This window comes from Thermobia domestica, chromosome 12, assembly GCF_964235325.1.
Source record: "Thermobia domestica chromosome 12, izTheDome1.hap1.1, whole genome shotgun sequence".
In the NCBI taxonomy this organism is placed as follows: Eukaryota; Metazoa; Arthropoda; class Insecta; order Zygentoma; family Lepismatidae; genus Thermobia; species Thermobia domestica.
This window is the reverse complement of record NC_137465.1, coordinates 126,045,255-126,069,374: the sequence shown is the minus strand read 5'-3', so window position 1 is coordinate 126,069,374 and position 24,120 is coordinate 126,045,255. Positions and strand designations below refer to the sequence as shown.

Genomic DNA, 24,120 nt, shown 5'->3' with positions numbered 1-24,120 from the left:
ATAAAGAAATTCTCTAAATTTAGAAAGGACTTTTAGCTTTCTTAAACTTAGAATGAAGGTGATGGATCTGGATATCGCCACGAAATTTTCATGCACCTCACAACACGTCAAGATGGCGGCAAATATTACGCAGCAATTTTGGATCATCTAGAATACATAGGCCTACGTCAGTTAACACAAAAACTGAGAATTTACGAAAAAGAAAAAGGTTGCTGATTCGACACATATCCCGACACCATTTTTGTGATGTTTACTCCATAGGATGATAATCCAGGTAGAGCAAACATTACATTAGATAGTCATTAATCGAACCTTTCACCCGAGCGTTAACGACGAAACAAGTTATTACAAAAGAATAGCTTCTTTCACCGCTAACTAGATATAGGCAAAAATTCAAATAACAACCTTAAACTTACAAATATGACAATTTCAGCATCATTTAATCCGAAAAACACTGACCACAATAATTTGCTAACATTAATATGTATTTTGTACCATGCATGACCAATTGGCAAACATGAGGCAGCAATATCTGGGTCAGAATAACGTCAATGATATGCATAAAGTAAGTTTATATTTGATTCTAAGCTCAATCCTTACATATTCGTAGATGATAGGTATAAATTTCATCAATATAGAATGTAGATGTTGTCTTATTTTAAAAATACACATTTTAGATTAATTCATGACAGCAGTGCTTGCAGTATGCTTTCCTTCAACGAGTCTCCGGGCGCCGAATGAAGGCTACGTCACGCGTTTTCTCTTTGTTCTCGCTGTTTATGCGAGTCCCATCTACCAAAGTGACGTAAGCACAGGTAGGACTGTGATTGGCTGCCGTTGGTTGCCAAGGCCACTGGCTACTTCGTCTGCTCGTTACTGCTCTTCCGTACAAGAATGCACAATGCTTAGATACACTGTTTGTTTAAAGGTAGCAGCCTTTTAAAATAAAAAGGATTAAATTGTCTGAGCCGGGTACACCAAAAATAATGCACAAATAAGTTTATGACCGAGTCAACTGGAGTCTGTCTGTCCCACGATAACTCGTGTATAATGTATCCGATTTTAATTAACCTTGGTATGAGTTGATCAAGGAAAATAACTTTAAAAAAAATAAAGTCTCAGATTAAAGAAATGCTCGGTTCTATTATGCACAGCATCACTATTTATTGAAAACAAAAGAAGGTGCAATTATGTGAATTCTGGGTTCTTGCCTTCGCTGTATTACGCAGAAGGCGATAACCCGTCGTGTGCAACAAAAGTGCTTGTAGTATTTAGTGATAATTCTGATGTTCAATATTATCCAAAGAAACCAAAAGATAGTTTTCTGAATGTTATTACAATATAGTAAACCTCAAATTTTGTTCTTTTGTTTCTTCTATCTGTCGAACTTCTAGGTGTTTAAAATTTATATTATTTCTTGTACTGTTTCAGGAGGAAGAAATAGTAAAACCAAAGCAAGCAAAGAAGAGGAAAAAGCCTAACCCTGTAGGATCAGATAGTGATTGACATGTTTTAGAGTGCTTAATAAGGTGCAGACTGTGGCCAAGACCTTGTTGTTTTATATTTTTAACTGTCAAAACAAGTCAAATACATTATGATGAAAAGTACAAGTGTAAAGAAAGAAATAGAAAAAAATGTGTGACTGCGTTGTTTTTAGATGGCATTGAATGACTGACCAAAGTGACCACAATAGATTAGAAAAATCGCATTACCTTCTTTTGAGGAACCTTGTTAACAAAACAGAAAAAAATAATGTAACTGTTTCCCAGTTGTTATACAGAGTAAACAAAAAAGTAAGAAATCGAAACGGTTATTTTATCCGAAATCGTTCTGTATTAAAAAAAAGTAGACACGAAACCAGATCAATCGGAGAATTGAATTCTCAGATCCGTATTTTTTTTTCTTAAATTCCTCCCACATTGGGAGGTAACGGAACGTTTTTTGCCTTGAGCGTTATAATGATTTGTTTACGTATATGAGCGTTGGTATGTGTGAATAAATAGATGACTATTTTTGTTCGTATAAAGTGCGTGTATGTATTCGTGTGTGTTGTTTATGAACGTGTGAGAGGAAAAGCCAAGAGAGAAAGAGAGATTGAATGTATGTATAGTATTTGTAGGTGTGCTTGTGTTGTATGAGAGAAAGAGAGAATGGAAGCTGTTGTATAAGGTAAAACTAATAATTAATAATAAAACCAAACGCTCATGTGTTTGACTGTTGGATCAACTTGTGTGTGATAATTTGTACTGTGAATACAGTAAAAAAGAAGTCTTAATTGATTCCCAACAATTTTGTATTGTGTTGAGAATTTTTCTGAACATATGTGGGTAATAATGAGCCATTTACAAAGATTTCATATACTTGTACACAGTTCTTGTAAATAAAAATGCACAGACATTTTCTTATTTAAAATATTATTTCACTATATTGTGACATTTCGGTTTTGCCTTTGTTTGTGAATAGTTGATTCTTTTTCGTAGCGCCTGCCGTAGAAAATGTATTTGCATTGATTGATGAGGAAAAGTATGCGCTGGTATACCTATCGTACTTGGTTTCTAGATTAAAGAGCATCTGTTAAAAAATAACTACCATGTCAGCACTTTTTTCAGTAAGCTTCTTCTCTACTTTTTTTTTTTTTTTCCAAGTCACTAAATTTGAAGTCGCACAGAAAGAAAGGGGGGAAGGCAAAGAACATGCATACTACAGAACCATGAACAGGCACACGTATGGTAAAGAGACTCATATGGTAACAAAATATTTTCATTAAACTTGAAAGATTTTACAACTGGTATTTTAATTTTGCAGTTGGACACTCAGTTTTCAGTATTATGAAATCTGTTTGAGAGTATTAACTAGATAGATTAAAGTGAAGAGCATTCAGAAATCCGGAAGTTAATAGCATCCCTCCGGTCTCCGTACAGGGAAGTTATTTTATCTCCACTTAGCCATAAAGTAAAATGCGTAAATAGACTACCTGGATATTGCTGCCAAGTAAATATCTAATTAGCATATAGAAAATGGTCATGGCATATATCATTGAAGCCTGTTGTGGGCGCAGGATATCATGAGTGTCCTGGGTTGTGTAGGCATGTATTCCATAATTTTAACTATTGATGAAAGACTTCGAGCTACCTATGACCACCCTTTACGTAACGGTGAAGGAGTCTTCGACTTTTGCTATTTCTAAGCCATAAACTGTAAAGCAAGGAAGTGACCTATACTTCTCCAGTAAGCTCTTAGTTCTGGGTCACTCTTCAGCAAATGAGGCATGTACATTTACGAATATGTTCAGATCACGAGCTATAACTTCTTGTTTCCTGACTCCACATCCTCGATTACGCGCCACAACTATTTTCCCGATATTGTGGCTTTTTGCGCTGCGCGGTTTACCATGTCTGGGACGGTCTTTAATGATTTTTGTGTCACAGTATCTGTTGATGGTCCCATGGACGACCATTCTCCTAATCTTAGTTTGAAATCTTCCGTACCCTGAGAAAGCTTATTATTTTCCCATCTTTTGCAGCGCTATAACCGCTACACAGCTTTCTAAACACACCATTCCAGTTTACCCGTTGCGCAGTTCACATGTTCTTTAGCAGAGTCCAACACAGTAACACGTTCTACTGTAGTATCAAGGGTAACCTTCAAGACCAGTGTTTCAATCCCTGTCTAGAGTTGACAACAACAATTTATGATCGTATATAAAGTACGGGAAAAAACAGACCAGAATTGTCATTAGTTTTAATGGCGTTTTTGGTCGTTTATTTTTGAAATAATAAACACTTCTGACCAGAGTATATACACTTGTTTATTAAAAACTACATTACAGTGTAACGGTTTCGACAGCTTAACGTTGTCTTCATCAGACACTAACTGAAAAAGAGATCTTAGAGCGTAGATATTTATACTAAAAGTGAAAGTACTCAAATTCCTTGTGTGCATGGGAAGCCTCCTGAGTCGTTCTTCCCCAGGCGTCATCTGTCAGCCACCTGCCCTGACTTAATTACCCTCCCACCTGTGTTATCTTTACCAGACATCTGTAACACACCTGTTAATTATACTTCATCAATTGCCTTAAAAAAAAAAAAAAAACTTATGCAAATTACATATAAATATGTTCAATCTTGTTCTTTTACTTCAATTTGTTCCAATAATTTATCCCATAGATCATGTATTAACAATCCACTTGTCCAGTTCATTAATTTGTCACTTTTCTCTTTCTTTATCCTTTGTGCTTCCTTTTATTTCCTTATCATTGGTCTGTTCTCCCTTTCTAGCCCATTTACACCTTCCCAATCTATATCATGCCCCGTTTCTGTAACATATTTATATATGGCATTATTTTCTCTCTCAAGTCTCACATCATCCCTATGCTGTTTAATTCTCTCCTTAAGTTTTTTTCCGTGTTTCCCCTATGTATATCATATCTCAATCCTTACACGTCACTTTATACACTAGATCTTCATCTTTCTCTCATATTTCCTTCGTTCTAGTTTTCGCTTTCTTAATCACTTCTAAAATTCTTCTTCCTTCTTTTCTGTACGTCTTCGCACCACCTCTTCTAAGTAAGTTCTTTAGTACTTCTGTCTTCTCCCCGATGGTCTCTATCCCGTGCAATTTGTTATCCTCTTCCTTTCTCTCCTTTCTCCTTCCTTTCCTTCTTTCCTCTTCAATTTTGTTCTTCCTTAACTTCTCTTTGTCGTACCCTTCTGCTCTAGTAGGTTGTGGAACTTCTCTGTCTTCCTTCTTTTTCCCTTCTTCAGTATCCATTTCTTTTATTCTTCTCTCCATATTCCTTATGAAGTTTCTTTTGGTGCTGTAATCCACATCACTCCTTTCGTGACAGTAAACCCCTGCCGCACATTCTTTCCTATACATCTTGTTGTAAATCGTCCATCTTTTCTCTCTATAGTCATGTCAAGGAAGCTTATAATGTTGTTCTCCAATTCCATTTCCAGTCTTAGTCCTTTTTCTTCATTTTTGACCTTCTTTACGAATTTTTCCAGTTGTCTTTTTGTTCCTCTCCATACCCCCAAACAGTCATCCACGTATCTGCAAAACAATATTAGGTTGTTTCCACCTTCTTCTATCACTTTCTGCTCCCATCTGTTCATCACCAGTTCTGACAACACTGGACTTAATCTTGAACCTATACTCAGTCCTTCCTTAAGGTTCCTGTGAACTCCCCCTTGTCCGAGCACTTCGCCTTTTCGCCACCAGATGCTCACTTTTTCATTTAGCAATCACTACTGGCACCTCTATTGGGAAGAACTGAAAGATCGTACCGCTCAGTATGAATGTGTCCAGGATATCCACGCTTGAAGTGGGCGGGGAGAGGAATCCAACAGTTTTTTTTTTTTCTTTTTTTCGTGCACCTGCAGTCAGTCAGAGTCTATTTATACAAGCCCTGTTGTTCAGCCGCAGGGCAAAACCTCAACTATTGATGAGTAACATAAATCATTTCGTTTTGCAGGTAGGAATAGAGTTTTTGTACGAAAAAATGGGAATTGGGTTGCAGAGAAAGTCATTCACATCGCGTTGACAAATTATCTTTCGTCCGTTTATCACATGAAACTTTTTTTTTTTTTAATTATTATTACCAGAATATGAGATAAAAAAAACTAAATGGTTCTTTGTATACAGAAAACAAACAAACAATACTATTTTCTTACATATCAGTATTATATGATTTTTTTTTCTGAAGTGTATGATGCATGAAAAATGGACAAAATGAATTTTGACTTTTCTATTTGTCCCTATCCTTCTGAGTAGAGAGAATGATGTGGCGCAACTAAAGGGCCTGCAGGGCCCGCAACATTGAGAGGCCCAGAACAGAAAGAGGCCCATTTCAGTTTCGAAGTTAAACTTTATAATGTTAAGATGTTAAAAATTATGTGATGTTCCAACTATATCTCATTTTTACCTATGAAGACGGTAACACCTGAGCGATTATTTAGTAAATTAAATGCCAACAAAACTTTTACTGACCAGCGAAACATTATGACCACTCGCTACTCTTTGAACGAAATCATCGGGCTGAGATAAGAGCTACAAGGCATAACACAACCGCGCGCCAAACACGACAAGAATCTCACTCGCAGGGTGCGAATTGGCGGGGGGGATGCCAGGGATTTCCCACCCTGGAGAAGAAAAATTTTATCCCTGGCAGGGATAACTTTTTCCTCCTCTGGAGTATTTTTAAATGGACATAAAGATAAGATAGAAAAAGGGAACAATTCTTACTTTGCGTAGCTAACCTAAATATTACTTGAGTGAAAATTTATGAAAGATCTCACATCTCAACTGTTTTGTACTTGTTAGTATATATATATATATATATATATAAATATGGGGGGAGGACTGGGTGCGCATATGGGTGAAATTCATCCCCCCCCTGGGAAAATTTTTCAATTCGCACACTGCTCACTCGATTAGTCAGTGTGATGCTTGTGCCTTGAATGGGGAAGGACGACGATATATCAGGGTGACTAAATAGCTGGGAGCTTCATTTCGGAAACAACGCGACTTGTCGAGTTTTCGCGATCTGCCGTGCTTATGTATTTCAAAGATGGGAAAAGAACAGTGAAACCAGTATCGAACCAAACAACAAAAAGTGGGACGACCACACCTCATTAAAAATGTCGGATGTCGTAGACTCTCGAATTTGGTATAGCAGAATAGACGAAAACTATCGCACAATATATATTATTAATAATAATAATAATAATAATAATAATGTGCAATTTTTTTTTTTTTTTATATATATATGAGCAAGTTGTGATTTACTAGATAGAACATAGTAAGTCAAAACTGTTCTCTGTAAATTTTACGTGACTCATGAATGTGGAAAGAGGGGGTCCGTTTAACATTTTTGCGGGGAGGCCCATTCGTTCTTACTTACGCTACTGAGAGAATGTAAGGTAAAATAATAACACCAATATATATATATATATATATATATATATATATATATATATATATATATATATATAATCCTGGCGCAACAGTCCCTTGTGATCTGAGCCTGCAGCGGGCTTATGTTAGTAGTAAGCACAACCACAGCCAACGTCGCCGGCTGTCTAGATTGAAGTCCGCTATATTTTAGTTTCCCAACTTTTCTCTCGATATTTGGTCAACACCGAAATGTTTGAGTGCCACACCGGGAATTAATCCCTGGACGATGCACACCGTATCACTTTCGCTAATCATTTGGTAAAATTCTGGTTAGGGTGGTACTGAATTAATTTTGGAATATGCCATTTCTCATAAGGTAAAGTTCAAAAGTATTGTGACATAATTAAAAAGCTCATTATCAACCACGTATTCTTGCCTCTAATATCTCTAAAAGTTTTCGAGTTATGTGTCAAAAATGGTTGAAACACTTAAAGTTAGTTTAGTAACTTGAAGAAGATAGTGGACTTATACATACATGATTAGAATTGCTCCAATTTTTATTTTTATTCTTCTTTCTCGTAAAGAAATACAAAATCATAATTTCAACCATTTTGGTACATTTTTCATACGAGGGCTATCCAGAAAGTAGATTACGTTTTGGAATAAAAAATCAACAAAGTATAGGAAACAAATTTTATTATATACAGATGAAAGCCACACACAAATACTACTTTTCGACATAGTCACCATTCAAATTAAGGCATTTATCGTAGCGATGTACGAGCTTGGAAATTCCTTCGTCGAAAAATTCGGCCGCCTGCGACTTCAACCACTTCGTTACCTCTTCTTGCAGCTGTTCGTCGTCATCAAAACGCTGCATAGCCAGCCACTTCTTCATTGCTGGGAATAGGTGGAAGTCGCTCGGTGCCAGGTCGGGACTGTACGGCGGATGAGGAAACAACTCCCACTGAAAAGATTCAAGAACTTCACGCGTGACATTTGCCGTGTGGGGCCGGGCGTTGTCGTGAATCAACAAGATCTTAGAGCTCAACATTCCTCTGCGCTTGTTTTGAATTGCTCTTCTGAGGTTTTGCAGAGTTTGGCAATACCTTTGAGCGTTTATTGTAGTGCCTCTTTCCAGGAAGTCCACCAAAATCACACCTTTTCTGTCCCAAAAAACAGTCGCCATCATCTTCCTTGCCGACATTGTTTGCATGCATTTCTTGGGTTTTTGGGGAGAACCTGTGTGCCCCCACTGCATTGATTGCAATTTCGTTTCACAGTTCACGTGTTTCACCCATGTTTCGTCACCAGTAACGATGCGATCGAGTAAAGAGTCACCATCCTTATTGTAGGCGTCCAAAAAGTGCAACGCTGCAGCCATTCGCTGATTTTTGTGGTCCTCTGTCAAGATTTTTGGAATCCATCTTGCACAAAACTTGTGGTAACCAAGCTTTTCGCTGATGATTTCGTGCAACAAACTTCGCGAAATTTGTGGAAAACTCAAAGAAAGTTCCGTTATTGTGAACTTTCGATTTTCACGGACTTTAACATCGACTTTTTCGACAAGTTCGGCAGTCACTTTGCTGGGTCTCCCACTTCGATCTTCGTCGTGAACATTGGTTCGGCCATTTTTAAATCTTATGACCCACTGTCGCACTCCACCTTCAGTGATAATGTTGTCCCCATACACTTCACACAGCTGCCGATAGATTTCTATCGGTTTACAGTTTTTTGCTGTCAGAAACCTTATTACTGCACGCACCTCGCAGCTCGCGGGATTTTCAATTAACGCAGACATTTCAAACCGTCACAGTATCTTAACGGAGCACAGCACGAACCTCTCACTAGCACGGCTAGATGCCGACTGAGCTGCGCAACGCTCTGACCCCAAGATGGCCGCGCTAGCCCCGCCCCTAGCGGACACAGACGAAAACGTAATCTACTTTCTGGATAGCCCTCGTAATTTGAAGCGCGAACAGCCGGTTTCTTTCCTTACGTTTTGAACTTGGGATTTATATTCTCCTTGTCACTTATCGTGAAAGTCATATAATAACATGGGTCCCAAAGCTAGAATATCTTATGCGACAGAGGTAATGACAATTTTTGTCATTTCATCTCTCAAGATCTGTTAAATTTGACATTTATTGAATGATATCGGTTTTATAATACGAATAAATTTTTCGCAATAAGGTGCGTATAGTGGTCGTAAGAAATGACAAAAGCTACCACTGACCTTTATAGTTTGACTCATGCTTTTTCGATCATGGTATTCTCCTTAAATTTTGTAAAGGACAGTATCATTTTAATTATCTTAACCGAATTTCCTAAAGCATCTCATTCGTACGCTAAAAGAAAGATTTTTATTTTTTATGTATAAGAATTCAGGGGATGCAAATTTATTCAAAATTCCTTTACAATTAAAGCCGCCTAAACAGATATTCCTTCGAGATTTCTGTATTTTGAAAACAATTCACGATTTCACTTCTTTGTATTTACTTGTTTCCATGTTTTTTATATCAATGCTGTATGATCAGTTTCCAGAATTATTTTAGTTCCCCGGTAAATCCATTTATAACAAGCTCCAAATACTGCTACAATTTTAATGTGGTTTCAGGAGAATCTGCATATCTCATCCTTTTGTTACTCTCTATATATCCATGTACTACGTAAACAAACATCAGTGAAAGAAAGAGGCTGAGAGCTAACATGTGCTCCGTGGGGAACGTTGTCATACCTTGCACTGATATATCTATAGAGTCTAGTGTTGCCACGAGACAATACGAGACTTCTGGCTGTGTCGTCTCGTCTAGAAAAGATGTGCCCGTCTAGTCTCGTATCGAATGGTTCTGTCTCGTCTCGTGGCAACACCAGAAGGGCTGAGGCCCACAAAAGAGCTGTTAAACCAAGTGGTTAAAATTATAACTTTTAACCAAGTTTGGTTAACAGAGCACAACACACAACATGACTGCAATCTTCCAGCAACGACTGCTTAGTTTCGACTGAACCCGTAATTACTTCGATAGGAACATTTGTCAATACCGTCAGTACAGACGAAAGGCAAGATTTCCCCATTTATTCTGATATCCTTTTTTCAGAACCCCTGGCGCCACTTCAACAAATAAGGAGGCCTATGTAACTTTCCCATTTAAAAAATGGTTTATCTTCGAATAACATCATAAAAGGATAAAAAACATAAATTTTATTGTCAAATCAGAATCTTTTCAAAACTCAGTATCGAGAAAGGCTGACACGTTTCTGTCTTGGTTCGGAACGAGAAAGACCATGAAACAATAGTTAGTTACTGATAAAATTGCCACTTCTACACATACTTGTACTTCTATTAAATGATTTTTATACGTAGATATCTCCACCACCCCCCGGAATAAAATCTTCTGAAACACTGATCTCAGTGAACGCTTTACATTGTATTTGAATCTGGAGCACTATCACAAAATAATTAAACTTGAATCGATTGAAAAATGGAAGTGAAAGCTGTTTGTAAGAATCATTTTTAAAAAGTGCTTTAGGTATTCCCTGTTCTTTGTAGGATTTGAAAAAATGAAATGAAATCTTTAAGTTTTACGTCCCACGGTTATGCCGGTTAGGCTAAAGGAGATGGTGATGATGATAGATGAATGAAATGGTGGAATGAAGAAAGTGGGAGGAAACGGGAGAACCCCGAGAAAACCCACGAGCACGGTGTTTGTCCACCACAAAGTTCACTTGGCGGGGGCTGGGATCGAACCCGGGACCCCAAGCACCAGAGGTGAACGCTCTACCACTGAGCCACCGCGCCCCCCTTTGTAGGATTTGAAACATTAAATCATTTGGATCATTTGAAATAATAAAACATGGTATACATTTCGAAGGCAAATAATTTATTCCGGTTAATAAATTTTTATTGTGTTTTTCAGATGTAAAGCATCACGGGCAGTAGCCAATGCTGTGCGATATTCCGCGCGGTGTTGCCGGATTTCGGACTCCCCTTTCCCTTCTCGCTCTTCCTCTAGTTGAGATTATTACACATACATTGGCAACATTATTCACAATGTAAATATACTATTCCAGCAAAGTCAAAGATTTTGGCTGTGTATCCTAGAAGTATATATAGCAACTGAATAACATACCTATTAACTTATTCCAGTGAACTGCTAAACGTTCGTCTTCAACACTACTTTCACTATTGTCTATGTCAATTAATATTTCGCCATTGTCTGAATCTGACTCTTGTAAATTTTTTATTATGAGTTCCAAAAATTGTAAACACAAAAAATAATTCTTCGAGCTTCACTTCATAGCACTTTTTTTTTTTTTAAAGAAAATTCCGCACTTGTACTCGGTTTCCTTAAAGACATTGTTAACTATAATTTTGGAGAACAAATGAACTACCACGAAAGAAAGCAACCTAGACACTGATGAATTCTGTTTATGCTAGAAGAAGTTGCGTTCCTACACACACAATCAGCTCCTTTGCTTCCATGTTTGTTCCTATAATAACATACTCTCATACTTGATGTAGGTCTCACAACAACAATCCATCTGATTCGTAAGCAACACGATATGGTCGAGTTTGTTTTGGGTTACAATAATTTATGACACCACTCAGACGCCTGGTGCTTTTGCATCCCTGCTAGAGGAGTAAAGAAGGAGTACGTAATTGGCCACACATACGTAAGATATTGAAACGAAGAAAAAAAAATCACACTGCGTTTCTTCTGTCGAATAAGGAAGAATCTTGCATGAAGGCAATTTCAAAACAATATTACGAATGTCCCATACCTTCTGTTTTTCCACATGAGCTCCCGCCGGGAATCGAATATATATATATATATATATGAATCAAATTGCAGAGGCTTGTTATTTAATTCGATCGCTTACTATTCTCAAGGGTGTAGAAACGGGGGAAAAAGAGGGCCTTGACTTTCCAAACTATTTCCAGCCCCGAAATGAGGTTCATCTAGTATATGTTTAGTAAACTTATTTAATAGTTAATGCAAATTAGGAACGTTTATAATAAAATACGATTTTTAAAAAAAGAAAAAAGAAAACATCATCAATACAGTTTCTGTACCTAATTACAAGGACGCTGATTTCTCTGTAAATTGGCGGGGGGTGCATTCAGATGCAGAAAGCATATATGATTATTTTAAGACAAATTGCATTCAAATTATGCCTAATATTGCAAATTTACAAATAATATGAGGGGGGGCCATATGAGTTTTGGGGGGCCCTGGCCCCCTCCGTCCCCCAGGATCTACGCCCTTGCCTAATTAAAATAACTAACATTAATTATATGCTTTATATTCTTATTTCCCTAACTGGACGCTCACCGTGTGAACTCACTACTATATTATTGCATAATAATATCTGAGTTGATATTTTTTCGAGTTTTTTTCCCCTTTAGTATTTTAATCTACATTAACACAAAGTCAGATAAACAGACTGCTAGAAACAGCATTTGTTTTCTTATGAATAGCTTATTGATTTATCTCTTACAATCCGCTTTTCAACTTCAGTACTGTCAAGATTCGTCTTTTGTTAAGGTAGCATCGAGAAAACATAATATGTGTATAGTATACATGGTGAGTTAAAATGCTTTCATATTCTGAAAGAGGTCATTTGTTCTGTTTTTAATGTGTGAAAAGCTTTCCTCCCCCTGAAAGTAATGTTCCCCTAGAACAACCTGTTGGTTACACCCCTGATTATCCTTTAATAAAAGTTGAGTTCCATTTCCAAATCGAAGAAAAATCCACTGGAAATTAGATTGGACTCAACGCTCGTTTTACTAATTGTTTTATATGGAAACCTTTCAAAGCGTGTATCATGACAACCAGTTGTCATAAAAAGATGTAGTTTTCACGTATGTGTTCGTAATTCTTTTCTCTACTTCGTAAAGTGAGCAGTTAATGTGCTAATACAATATTTCTAATAAGCGCCTCTGCTATTGTCAAGATTCGCAGTAGCGCGAGAAGTCAGCGTGCAGAACTGCTTGTCGCGAATTGTCAACACCGCTCAAAGCCAATTGGACGCCGCGTAAAGCCAACTCAAGGCCATGCCGCTTCTCATCTGAAATCTGCTGTAAGCAAATTCAGAAACTGTGTTTGTATTTTTCGAGACACGAGACGAGACGTTTCACAAAACGTTTCGTATTGTATCGTGTCTCACTTCAGAGTCCTGTCTCGTCTCGTTGCAACACTAAGAGAGTCTTACGCATTCTCTTTCCAAGAAAATTAGCTAGAAACTTCAAAAGCACATTCAGTCAATTGTTATCATAGAATATACTATGGGCATAGCCACTGATATGTAGAAGGTGACACAGGCGGAATTTGTTTTTGGCGAGTTGGAGCCGTGGGGCTCTATTGTTTGGATTGGAAACATTGGTTCAAAAATATTTTACATTCAGCATACATATACACATATCATACATACACACACACACACACGTACATGTGTGTTACAAATACTTTAATTAATATGTGGACCTAAGGACAAGGTCCGGTTCGCCCACCCAAAAACCGCCTCTGGGAGGTGGATTGGAAGTGCACCCCTGAAACATAGAATTATGCTTATCGTAATCTTCTGAGATAGACAACCCCCCGAGGAATAAGTAAATAAATAAATAAATAAAAATAGTTTCTTAATGTTTATCTTCCGTATACGAGTAATTGAAAAATTTTAGTGTCTCAACAATGAGAGCCGTATACAGGTGATCCAGCGTTCCTGGCGGAACTTCCCTAGTTGCGGACAAAATTACTCTTTCGGCTCTCTCCCCCACGTTTTTTTTTTTTTTTTTCATCTACTCCCTTGGAATAATTGTTGCTCTGTGTTTTCACGGGCTTGCAACCGTCAGAATGAATATCTTGGCTGCCTTCCCAGCTACCCATTCAGCATGCAATAGATACAGTGAGTGTAAAAAGTATTCATACAGGCAATATTTTTTTAAAGAATGAGGTTTTATTCCGCTTCCATGATATGTAGGTCCAATTCACTGGGTGATTAAGAAAAGGTGTTCCGAAAGGAAGACTTGGGGGAAGTATAAACAACAAATGCTATTCCGATCTTGGTTTACAGAGACAAAAATGGAAAATGTATGATAATCCATGCGCAGAAAGTATTCATACAGTACCAGAACTCTCACATGAATAGTTTACTCTCCGTGTACAGAAACGAATGACGGGCATGTGAAGGCACTCTAGTTTGCTCTACATTCCCGTGCAATGCATTCAGGTTACAACGTTACCGCGGAGTTTGAGAGTGCGGCAGTATGGGGCATAAAGGTCCTAAAATTGCAGAAGAGGAACGATGAATCATAATTCGTCTGCATAACTAGTGTAAATTACTTTCATAAATTGCAAGCATTGTTGGTAGTCCTAGAGGGACTATTCAAAGTGTTACTGATAGAACGGACAGAGAAAAAACGTAGAAAAGCGCACCTAGAACAGGTCGGCAGTGCAATTGAATACGCATTGTAGGTCATTGATGGTTCGAAAAATAAAAAAAGCATCCACGTCTGAGTGTGCCAGGGCTTGCAAGTGAGCTTTATAAAGAACTTAAAGTGCATGTCTCACATTCGCAATTACGTGAGAAAGCGCTTCTTTCATGTTGGGTAGCCCAAAGAAAATATTTTGTGAGTGAAGTCAATAGGAGAAAAACATTGACATTTGCCAAAGCGCACTGAAATATACCACAAGAATTCTGGAACCGTGTGATATTTACGGATGAAAGAAAATTCAACATATTTGCATCGGATGGACGAACCATTGTGTGGAGGCGAAAGAATCCAGAGTTTCAAAAACAAAATCTGGCACTCACAGTGAAATGTGGTGGTGGTTCTATTATGGTTTGGGGGTGTATGAGTGCCTCAGGTGTAAAGTCCTTGTATTTTATAGATGGTACGATGAACCATCATCCGTACATTCACATTTTAAAATTGTACCCTATTTATCTGCTGAACAAATGGGCTTTAGACATAACTTCATATTAATGCAGAACAATGATCCAAAGCATTCCACTTTAAACACACGCCTTCGGATCTTGTGCAATGTGCCAAAGTAGATGCCAACACCTCCCCAATCCATCAACATTTATACAATTGAGTATCTATTGGACCAAGTTGACAAAACATATTAGAAAACGACCGATTTCCAATAAACAAGACTTGCAAAATGCTCTGCAAGAGGAATGGCATGAAATTCCCTCATCAAAGACCAAAGATTTGGCAGCATCAAAGTCAAAGCGTATTAAAGCTATTATAGCAGCAAAAGGATATCCTATAAACTACTAAAATAGCCCAATCTGACGAAAACAAAGACATTAAGTAAAATGTATGAATACTTTTTGTTGATTGATATTTCTTTCTTTTCAATACCATTTTGAATTAACTGCACGAATATTAGCTTCTTTGTTTGCTACAGTCCCAATTTGTTTCATATCAGTGAATTTTTGTGTTATATTTCCTACACTTGAAGAAATAAAATACAAATTTTCAATTCAACCGGTGTTTGTTCACCGTGATATGTTACATGTTACCATTTCCCAAGGTGTATGAATACTTTTTACATTCACTGTACATGCAATAACAATCAAATCCCACACAAACTACTCTACCCATCAAATATTTTAACATGGAAAGTTCTTTTACGCAACGTATTTCGTTTGTTTAAAATGGAATAGACCTGAATGTATTTTATTTTAAATGATGTTCTGGAGATTCGATAGCGAGACCGCTCACATCAAAAAATGAGAGAATTAGTGCTCTGACAATCTGGTAGAAATACAACATGCCATATGTACATTACTGTGATTACATTGCTATTTATTCAATGATTATTTTGCTTAGATTTTTCTTACTCTCCAGGGTACTTTTCAAGGGTATACAATTACTCTTCACTTATGCCGCGAAAAAATATTCAGCTTGCAAATTTATTTCGAGAACTTCTCATTCCCTAATACATGTTTATTCTCTCAATTTGTACGTACAACCGACAAACACACAGAATCTCAACAGAGTTCAAATGTGAGGTGTCTGCTGTGAAACACAGGTCAGTTATATGGGAGGGGCTTTTAGAGTGCAGTTCTAGGAACACTGTGAGCTTTTAGAGTGTAATTCTAGGAACGCTGTAGGGGGCCATCACGCTCCACCTGAGACCTAAAAAAAAAAAAAAAAAATGAAAGAATGAAAAGAAATCTGGCGGCACACAACTAATTCACACTGGTTACAAAGCAGGCACAACAAAGTTCTGAATGAAATATGTTTATTTTTTTTTTTTTGCACTATTCCATTTTCCGAACAATAACAATTACCGATGACTTGTTAGCCCCTCCACCACAGCCACCATGGAAACAAATTCAATCGGAATTTGGCCAGCTCGTTTGATCACGAATAATTATCGTTTGATCTCAACGCATAATGACGTACTACACACAATTTGGCTAGGGCTTGTTAGCCCTTGATAATCGACATGTACTATTCCATAGACATTTCAATCGTAAATAGGCAAGCAAAGTTTCGTTAGTATCTGGTAGAAAGTTTGACAGATAAAGTTGATTGTTTATTTAACAATGGTGGCCTCTAACAATGAAACTAACAACAACAACTGAAATCGACAAGTACCATTTCATAGATATCTCAGTGGTAATCCGATGGGTGTGCCAAGTTTGGTCAGTTTCTGGTACAAAATATAGCAAAGTTGATTCTTTGTTTAACAATAGTGGCCTTCAACAATGAAACTAACAACAATATGTGGAATCCACACGTACCATTCCCTAGATATCTCAATCTTAAATGGGTGTGCAAAGTTTCTTCACGTTATGGTAGAAAGTACGGCAGATAAAGTTGATTGTTTACTTAACAATGGTGGCCTCTAACAATGAAACTAACAACAATAGATGAAATCGGCACGAACCATTCCATTGATATCTCAATCGTAAATGAGTGTGCCAAGTTTGGTTAGTTTGTGGCAGAAAATATGACAGATAAAGTTGACTGTATATTTAATAATGGAGAAATCCAACGGTTGTGTATTTAACAATGGTGGTCTTCAACAATGAAACTAACAACAATATGTGGAATCCACACGTACCATTCCCTAGATATTTCAATCTTAAATGGGTGTGCCAAGTTTGGCCAGTTTGTGGTAGAAAGTATGGCAGATAAAGTTGATTGCTCATTTAACAATGGTGGCCTCTAACAATGAAAGTAACGACAATAAGTGAAATCAACACGTACTATTCCATAGATATCTCAATCGTAAATGAGTGTGCCAAGTTTGGTTAGTTTGTGCTAGAAAATATGGCAGATAAAGTTGACTGCATATTTAATAATGGAGAAATCCAACCATTGTTTATTTAACAATGGTGGCCTTCAATAATGAAACTAACAACAATATGTGAAATCGACACATAGCATTCCCTAGATATTTCAACTTTAAATGGGTGTGCAAAGTTTGGTCAGTTTGTGGTAGAACGTATGACCGTAAAGTTGTTTGTTTATTTAACAATGGTGGCCTCTAACAATGAAACTATCAACAATATGTGAAATCGACCCGTATTGTTCCATAGATATCTTAATCTTAAATGAGTCTGCAAATTTTGGTTAGGTTGTTGTAGAAAGTGTGGCAGAAAAACTTGATTGTTTCTTCAACAATGAAACTAACAACAATATGTGAAATCGACACATACCATTCCCTAGATATTTCAACCTTAAATGGGTGTGCAAAGTTTGGTCAGTTTCTGTTAGAAAGTGTGGCACATAAAGTTGATTTTTTTTATTTAACACTGGTGGCCTCTAACAATGAAACTAACAAAAATAAGTGAAATCGATACGTACCGTTCCATAGATATCTCAATCGTAAATGAGTGCGCCAAATTTGATTAGTCTGTCGTAGAAAGAGTGTAAGATAAAGTTGATTGTTTATGTAACAATTTTAGAAATCCAACGATTGTTTATTTAGCAATGGTGGCCTTCAACAATGAAACTAACAACAATATGTGAAATCGACACATACCATTCCCTAGATATTTCAATCTTAAATGGGTGTGCAAAGTTTGGTCAGTTTCTGTTAGGAAGTGTGGCACATAAAGTTGATTTTTTTTATTTAACAATGGTGGCCTCTAACAATGAAACTAACAAAAATAAGTGAAATTGATACGTACCGCTCCATAGATATCTCAATCGTAAATGAGTGCGCCAAATTTGATTAGTTTGTGGTAGAAAGAGTGTAAGATAAAGTTGATTGTTTATGTAACAATTTAGAAATCCAACGATTGTTTATTTAACAATGGTGGTCTTCAACAATGAAAGAACAACAATATGTGAAATCGACACATACCATTCCATAGATATTTCAATCGTTCATGAGTGTGCAAAGTTTGCTTAGTTTGTGGTAGAAAGTATGGCAGATAAAGTTAATCGTTTATTTAACAATGGAGAAATCCAACGAATGTTTATTTAACAATGGTGATCTTCAACAATGAAACTAACAACAATATGAGAAAACGACACATATCTTTCCCTAGATATTTTAATCTTAAATGTGTGTGCAAGGTTTGGCCAGTTTCTGGTAGGAAGTATGGCAGATAAAGTTGATTGTTCATTTAACAATGGCGGCCTCTAACAATGAAAGTAACAACAATAGATGAAATCGACACGTATCATTCCATTGATATCTCAATCGTAAATGAGTGTGCCAAGCTAGGTTAGTTTGTAATAGAAAGTATGGCAGATAAAGTTGATTGTTTATTTAACAATGGAGAAATCCAACGATTGTTTATTTAACAATGGTGGCCTCGAACAATGAAACTAACAACAATATGTGAAATCGACTGGTACCATTCAGTAGATATCTCTGTGCTAATCCGATGGGTGTGCCAAGTTTGGTCAGTTTGTGGTAGAAAGTGTGGCAGATAAAGTTGATTGTTTATTTAACAATGGTGGCCTCTAACAATGAAACTAAAAACAATATGTGGAATCCACACGTACCATTCCCTAGATATTTCAATCTTAAATGGGTGTGCAAAGTTTGGTCAGTTTCTGGTAGAAAGTACGGCAGATAAAGTTGATTGTTTACTTAACAATGGTGGCCTCTAACAATGAAACTAATAACAATATATGAAATTGACACGTACCATTCCCTAGATTTTGTAGCGTCCATTAACCAGATTATATCCCTTTTTGCTTAATTTTTGAATTGTTTATTTTATTTTTGATTGTTTTAATTTTATTAGTTGTATATGTTAACATTGGTGACGGTGGCGCCATCTATCGTTTTAGACACAAACTGTTTGGACGTTATGAATAACCTTAATCTTGACTAGTTTGTTCCCTATTGTACATAAACTATTGTCCCATATTACTCTCAAGGCTTTCAATACTTTCTCTTTTTTTCAGTCTCATTTCTTTCCCTTTCACCTCTTCTATGACTTTCACTACGTAATCCCTCTTTATACTCAGAAACATTGATTTAACGTCAATACTAAACATAATTGTTTTCTCCTTCTTATTTCCTATACGTTCTAACATTCTTTTCACTTCCACCGTATTCTTTGACTCGTATCCATATCTCTTCTGCTATTTTTCTTAATTCCTCTTCTGATGGTTCTAGATAGTTTCCTCTACAGTCAATACTGGCCTTAGCTTAATCTCTTCCTTGTGAATCTTAGGAAATCCTATTATTTCTTTAGTGAGTTCCAGAGTCGTGATGGATAGAGTTGCACGTTTATTTTTGCCCCGTACTTATGTATATCTAGTTGTTTCCAAAGCTAAACCAAGTTTCCTTATCAGCAGTAAAACTGTCCAAAGGTTATTAGCGGCCACGTGCGGTTTGTCAATCAGTTGGATGTTGCTGAAAAACTTAGCCGTTCTCCCTGTCGCCAGGGTAAACAATGAAGATGAACTATTCTCCGTACTCAATGTTGCAAACCAATAAGCAGATAAATAAAACAAGAGTAACCACAGGTAATTTTGTCTCCTATCAATATAATAATAATAATATGATCCGAGCCGTTTCGGGCTCATGTGCATTTTCGGTAATGCTCGGGAAATAGAATCAATCCTGGACCGCCGGTTGAACCGATATTGTATTTTTACCCGTATGAATCGGGTTTGCCTGATTGACCCTTATGAATCGAGTTGGCCCGTTTGACCCTATTAATAGGGTTGGCCTGATAACCCCGTTTTTATGAAAACAAGCTTAGTCTGCCATTATTGTAAATGGTGTGTTTCACTTTATTATTATAACTCAAATTGTTCTATTTATCATGTACGAACTCATAACGAGTCTATCGGGTCAAACGGTCCAAACAGACTAAACGGGTTTATCAGGTCTAACGGTCGAATAAACCAAGTGCAGTGGGTATCGGACGGGTACCTGTTTACCCGAAAAGTTCAAGCACTAATTATAGGTTAAAATCATAATTAAGAGTTCTGATCGTTTGCATTCACTTTATTTTATTTTATTTATTTATTTATTTATTTATTACTTAGCCAACCAACAAACTTGCGGTTACGTAAATTAAAATGCTCAAATCTAAATTATTGCACATTATTATTATTATTATTATTATTATTATTATTATTATTATTATTATTACATTGAGCATGAACGTGATTTAATAAGTTAGCTTATTAGAAGTTAGCGTGATGCACTAAGTTATTCTTTTATAAATAGCATTATTATTATTATTATTATTATTATTATTATTATTATTATTATTATTATTATTATTATTATTATTATTATTATTTCTTGTTTATTCTCTTGATGCAATTTAGAATCAATCTCATATAAAGCACTATATCAGATCTGATTGAATATTATTTTGAAAATTCTCACACAAATAAATAAAATTCAATAGATAAAATAATTGGAACTTACCACACGAGTTTAAAACATGTTCTTGTTTTCGTTTTTCTCACTTTCTGAGGACGATTGATCCATCTCGATGAAAACATTGTCCTTGTCTCCACCAAAAACATTTTGCAAAACACGATAACTTTGTTCAATGTCCTCGACATGTCTTATATATTTTCTTCATTTTTCAGGAGTAACAGAGTTCGCTGCATTTTTCAAAACTGAAATAATTTCTGATGCTGGACGACCTTTTAAATTGCAAGATGCAACACGCTTTTTTATTTCTGACCAAACTTGCTCTATAGGGTTGAGCACGCAATGGTAAGGTGGTAATCTTAAAACAACGTGGCCATGCGAAAGAGCAAGTTCATCTATTACGATTTTTTTCTGCTCTCTAGGTGACTTCTAGGTGACACGTCAGATGTATGGGTTGGCAGTGGTATCGTGGCGCCCGCAGCGCCGGACCGCTGGTGGTGGTGTGTTAGGTCGGTCTCCATACTACGTCAGGCGCAGTGGAACAGCAGTGTCCAGTGGCTGCAGTAGACGGAGGTAGTGTAAAATGGGAGACACCTCAGATTTTCAAAGAGGGCAAATTATTGGTGCGTGGTTATGTGGAGTGAGTGTGACGGCAGTGGCTACTGTGTTAGGTGTGTCGCGTGGGACAGTGTCGAAAATGATGACGGCCTACAGAACACACGGGAAAACCACATCGGGGAAGCGGAACAGTGGGCGGAAGAAAATCATGAGTGACAGGTCACGCCGGGTATTAAAACGCATTGTCACGCAGAACCGTCGTGCCACTGCGGAGCAAGTGACGGAGGAACTCAATCAGCACTTCCCCCACCCTGTTTCGACAATCACAGTCCGCCGCGAATTACATGACATGAACTTACGGGGTCGTGGTGCACGGGTCAAACCGCTCATCAGGGACCATAACGCTTTCGCACGTCGCAAATGGTGCCGCGACCATGCAACTTGGACCGTTGAGGACTGGAAACGTGTGATATGGTCGGATGAGTCATCCTTCACCCTATTCCCAACTTCGGGCCGTGTTTGTGTGTGGAGAACGCCCAAAGAAGCTTATGATCTGCAGTGTCTCCGCCCAACTGTGAAACATGGCGGCGGCTCGGTGATGCTGTGGGCCGCCATATCATGGTTCTTATTGGGTCCTGTGGTCACACTTAGCGGACGAATTACTGCCAACGATTATGTCGCAATTTTAGGAGACCACTTGCATCCTATAGTCCGGATGTTGTTCCCGGACAATGACACCATCTTCCAGGATGATAATGCACCCATCCACACAGCTGGCGTTGTTGCAGCGTGGTTTGAGAAACATCGGGATGAAGTTCAACACCTCCCCTGGCCCGCCCAATCCCCAGATCTCAACATAATTGAACATCTGTGGTCCGTCTTGGAAACACGACTCCGGCGACGATTTCCACCTCCACCCTCTCTCACAGAACTGGCCGATGCCCTGCATGAGGAATGGTGTAAAATTCCACTTCCTACCATTCACGACCTCTATGCCTACATCCCACGTCGCATCAAGGCTGTTCTGAAGGCGAAAGGTAGCCCGACACCATATTAATCTGGTAAGTTGCAATTTCGTTCAGGTGTTTCCATTTTTCTGATCACCATCTGTACATTAATTCCATGTACTGAATTATTTTTTTCTTTTGGCCACGACATATTAGTAATTAGATTGAGAATTTGCGAGTGGCATCTGGCATTGACCATCACCATAACTGGTGGCTCTTCCAATCGCTTTAACACAGAATTAACAAACCATTCCTCGAAAACCTGTGAGGTCATTGTGCCATAGTAGTCGGCTGGGACATTTAACATGCTTCGATGTGTTACTAGAAGAGCGTCTTGAAGAAAGCCATTTCGCCCACCACAGTGCATAATTACAATTCCTTCTCCTTTAGACGCTGGTATTGCAACTGTGCAATTGTCTGTGTCGTCACTCCAGTTTTTCATCTTGTACGTGTTAGTATCGAACCACGATTCGTCCAAATATGATGAAATATCCTGAATCGCGGAAATTTTCCTCACTGTGGTTATATTAACACCAGTTGCGTCTGCTGTAATTTTATTTATGCTTTTACTTGAGAATATACCCCTATATCATGCACATACTCGCATACATTTCTCACAATACACACACTCTGTTTTCTCATTTTTGGACAGCTCCCGATCGAATATTCTTCTTGGTGTTCGCTCATTCTAATGGCGGGACCTGGAAATTATTTTTTTGTTCTGGCAAGGAATTCTTTTGCAACCACGGACGGAAATATTCAGAGATCTCGACAGATCACAGTACACTCACTTTGTACATCGAAAACTAGCTACACAGAGACAAACAAACATCGCCACCTAAAGAGAGCCAAAGTAGGGACACGCCTAAGGGATTCTCTGATGTTCCAACGAGACGACATAGCCAAATTGACAATTTGGCTGACTTCTGTGTAGCCTTTGAAGAAGCGGGAAATTTATATTACTATATGTAAATTCGCAACTCCATTCTAACTCGTATGTTAAGTTTCTAACTGAAACTGATTATACTAAAGTTACATCTGATCATTATATATCCATGAAAAAACAAAACTTCCATAATTACGTTAATATTTGTTTAATTATTTTAACTAATAAAGTACAAAGATCCTCATATTTATTAATGTATGAAGGTTAATATCTGAGTAATAAAGCTATCATTATTATTTTCCTGTGTGTAGTATCCCGATTTGCAGTTAGTCCAGTTTTTATACACGTAATGAATCACATTAGAACTGACCAATTATTGACCTACCTAACTACCTAGTCGTACCATAAATACTAACACAACATTCGAAGTGAATTATTATGAAAGTGTTAAACATACTGTATTATCCTTAATGTATAGGTTACTTACAAGTCGAATGAACATATAGCACCAATTACGTTTCAAATTTGTCACCTTTGGGCTTCACACAGTCCTTAAGTCTCTGCGTCCACTCATCTATAGAATTACACACTGTCTTTATAGGGAAATCCGCCACTGCCTTCACCAGGGAAAGTTTCAGAGTGTCAATGTTGGCCTGCATCTTCTTAAAGATCATGCCCTCAATCACTAACCACAACTTGTAGTCCAACGGGTTGAGGTCAGGGCTGATAGCAGGCCAATCATCTGAAGCAATGAAGTCCGGGACATTTCTCCTCAGCCATTCCGGTGTAGAGTGTGAACTGCGGGCTGGTGCGGAATCCTGTTGGGAGGTCCAATATTGGTTCCTGAATAAAATGTCACTCAAAGGCATCACAACAGAGTTCAGAACAGAATTTTCGTACACTTTGGCTGACGTTTTCATCCCTTTTTCACAAAAATACTGCTTGG

At 37.6% G+C, this 24,120-nt stretch overlaps 1 protein-coding gene across 2 annotated transcripts in view; it reads left to right on the top strand.

The window, feature by feature from the left end:
• IntS3 (integrator complex subunit 3) overlaps positions 1 to 2,412 on the top strand; it is an 82,413-nt gene extending 80,001 nt beyond the window's left edge. For both annotated transcript variants that reach the window (XM_081734068.1, XM_081734069.1), the window contains exon 16: positions 1,432 to 2,412. In XM_081734068.1, coding sequence (XP_081590194.1) covers positions 1,432 to 1,506 — 75 coding nt within the window. In that variant the 3' untranslated portion in view covers positions 1,507 to 2,412. The remainder of the gene's footprint in view (positions 1 to 1,431) is intronic.
• Positions 2,413 to 24,120: the final 21,708 nt, after the last annotated feature.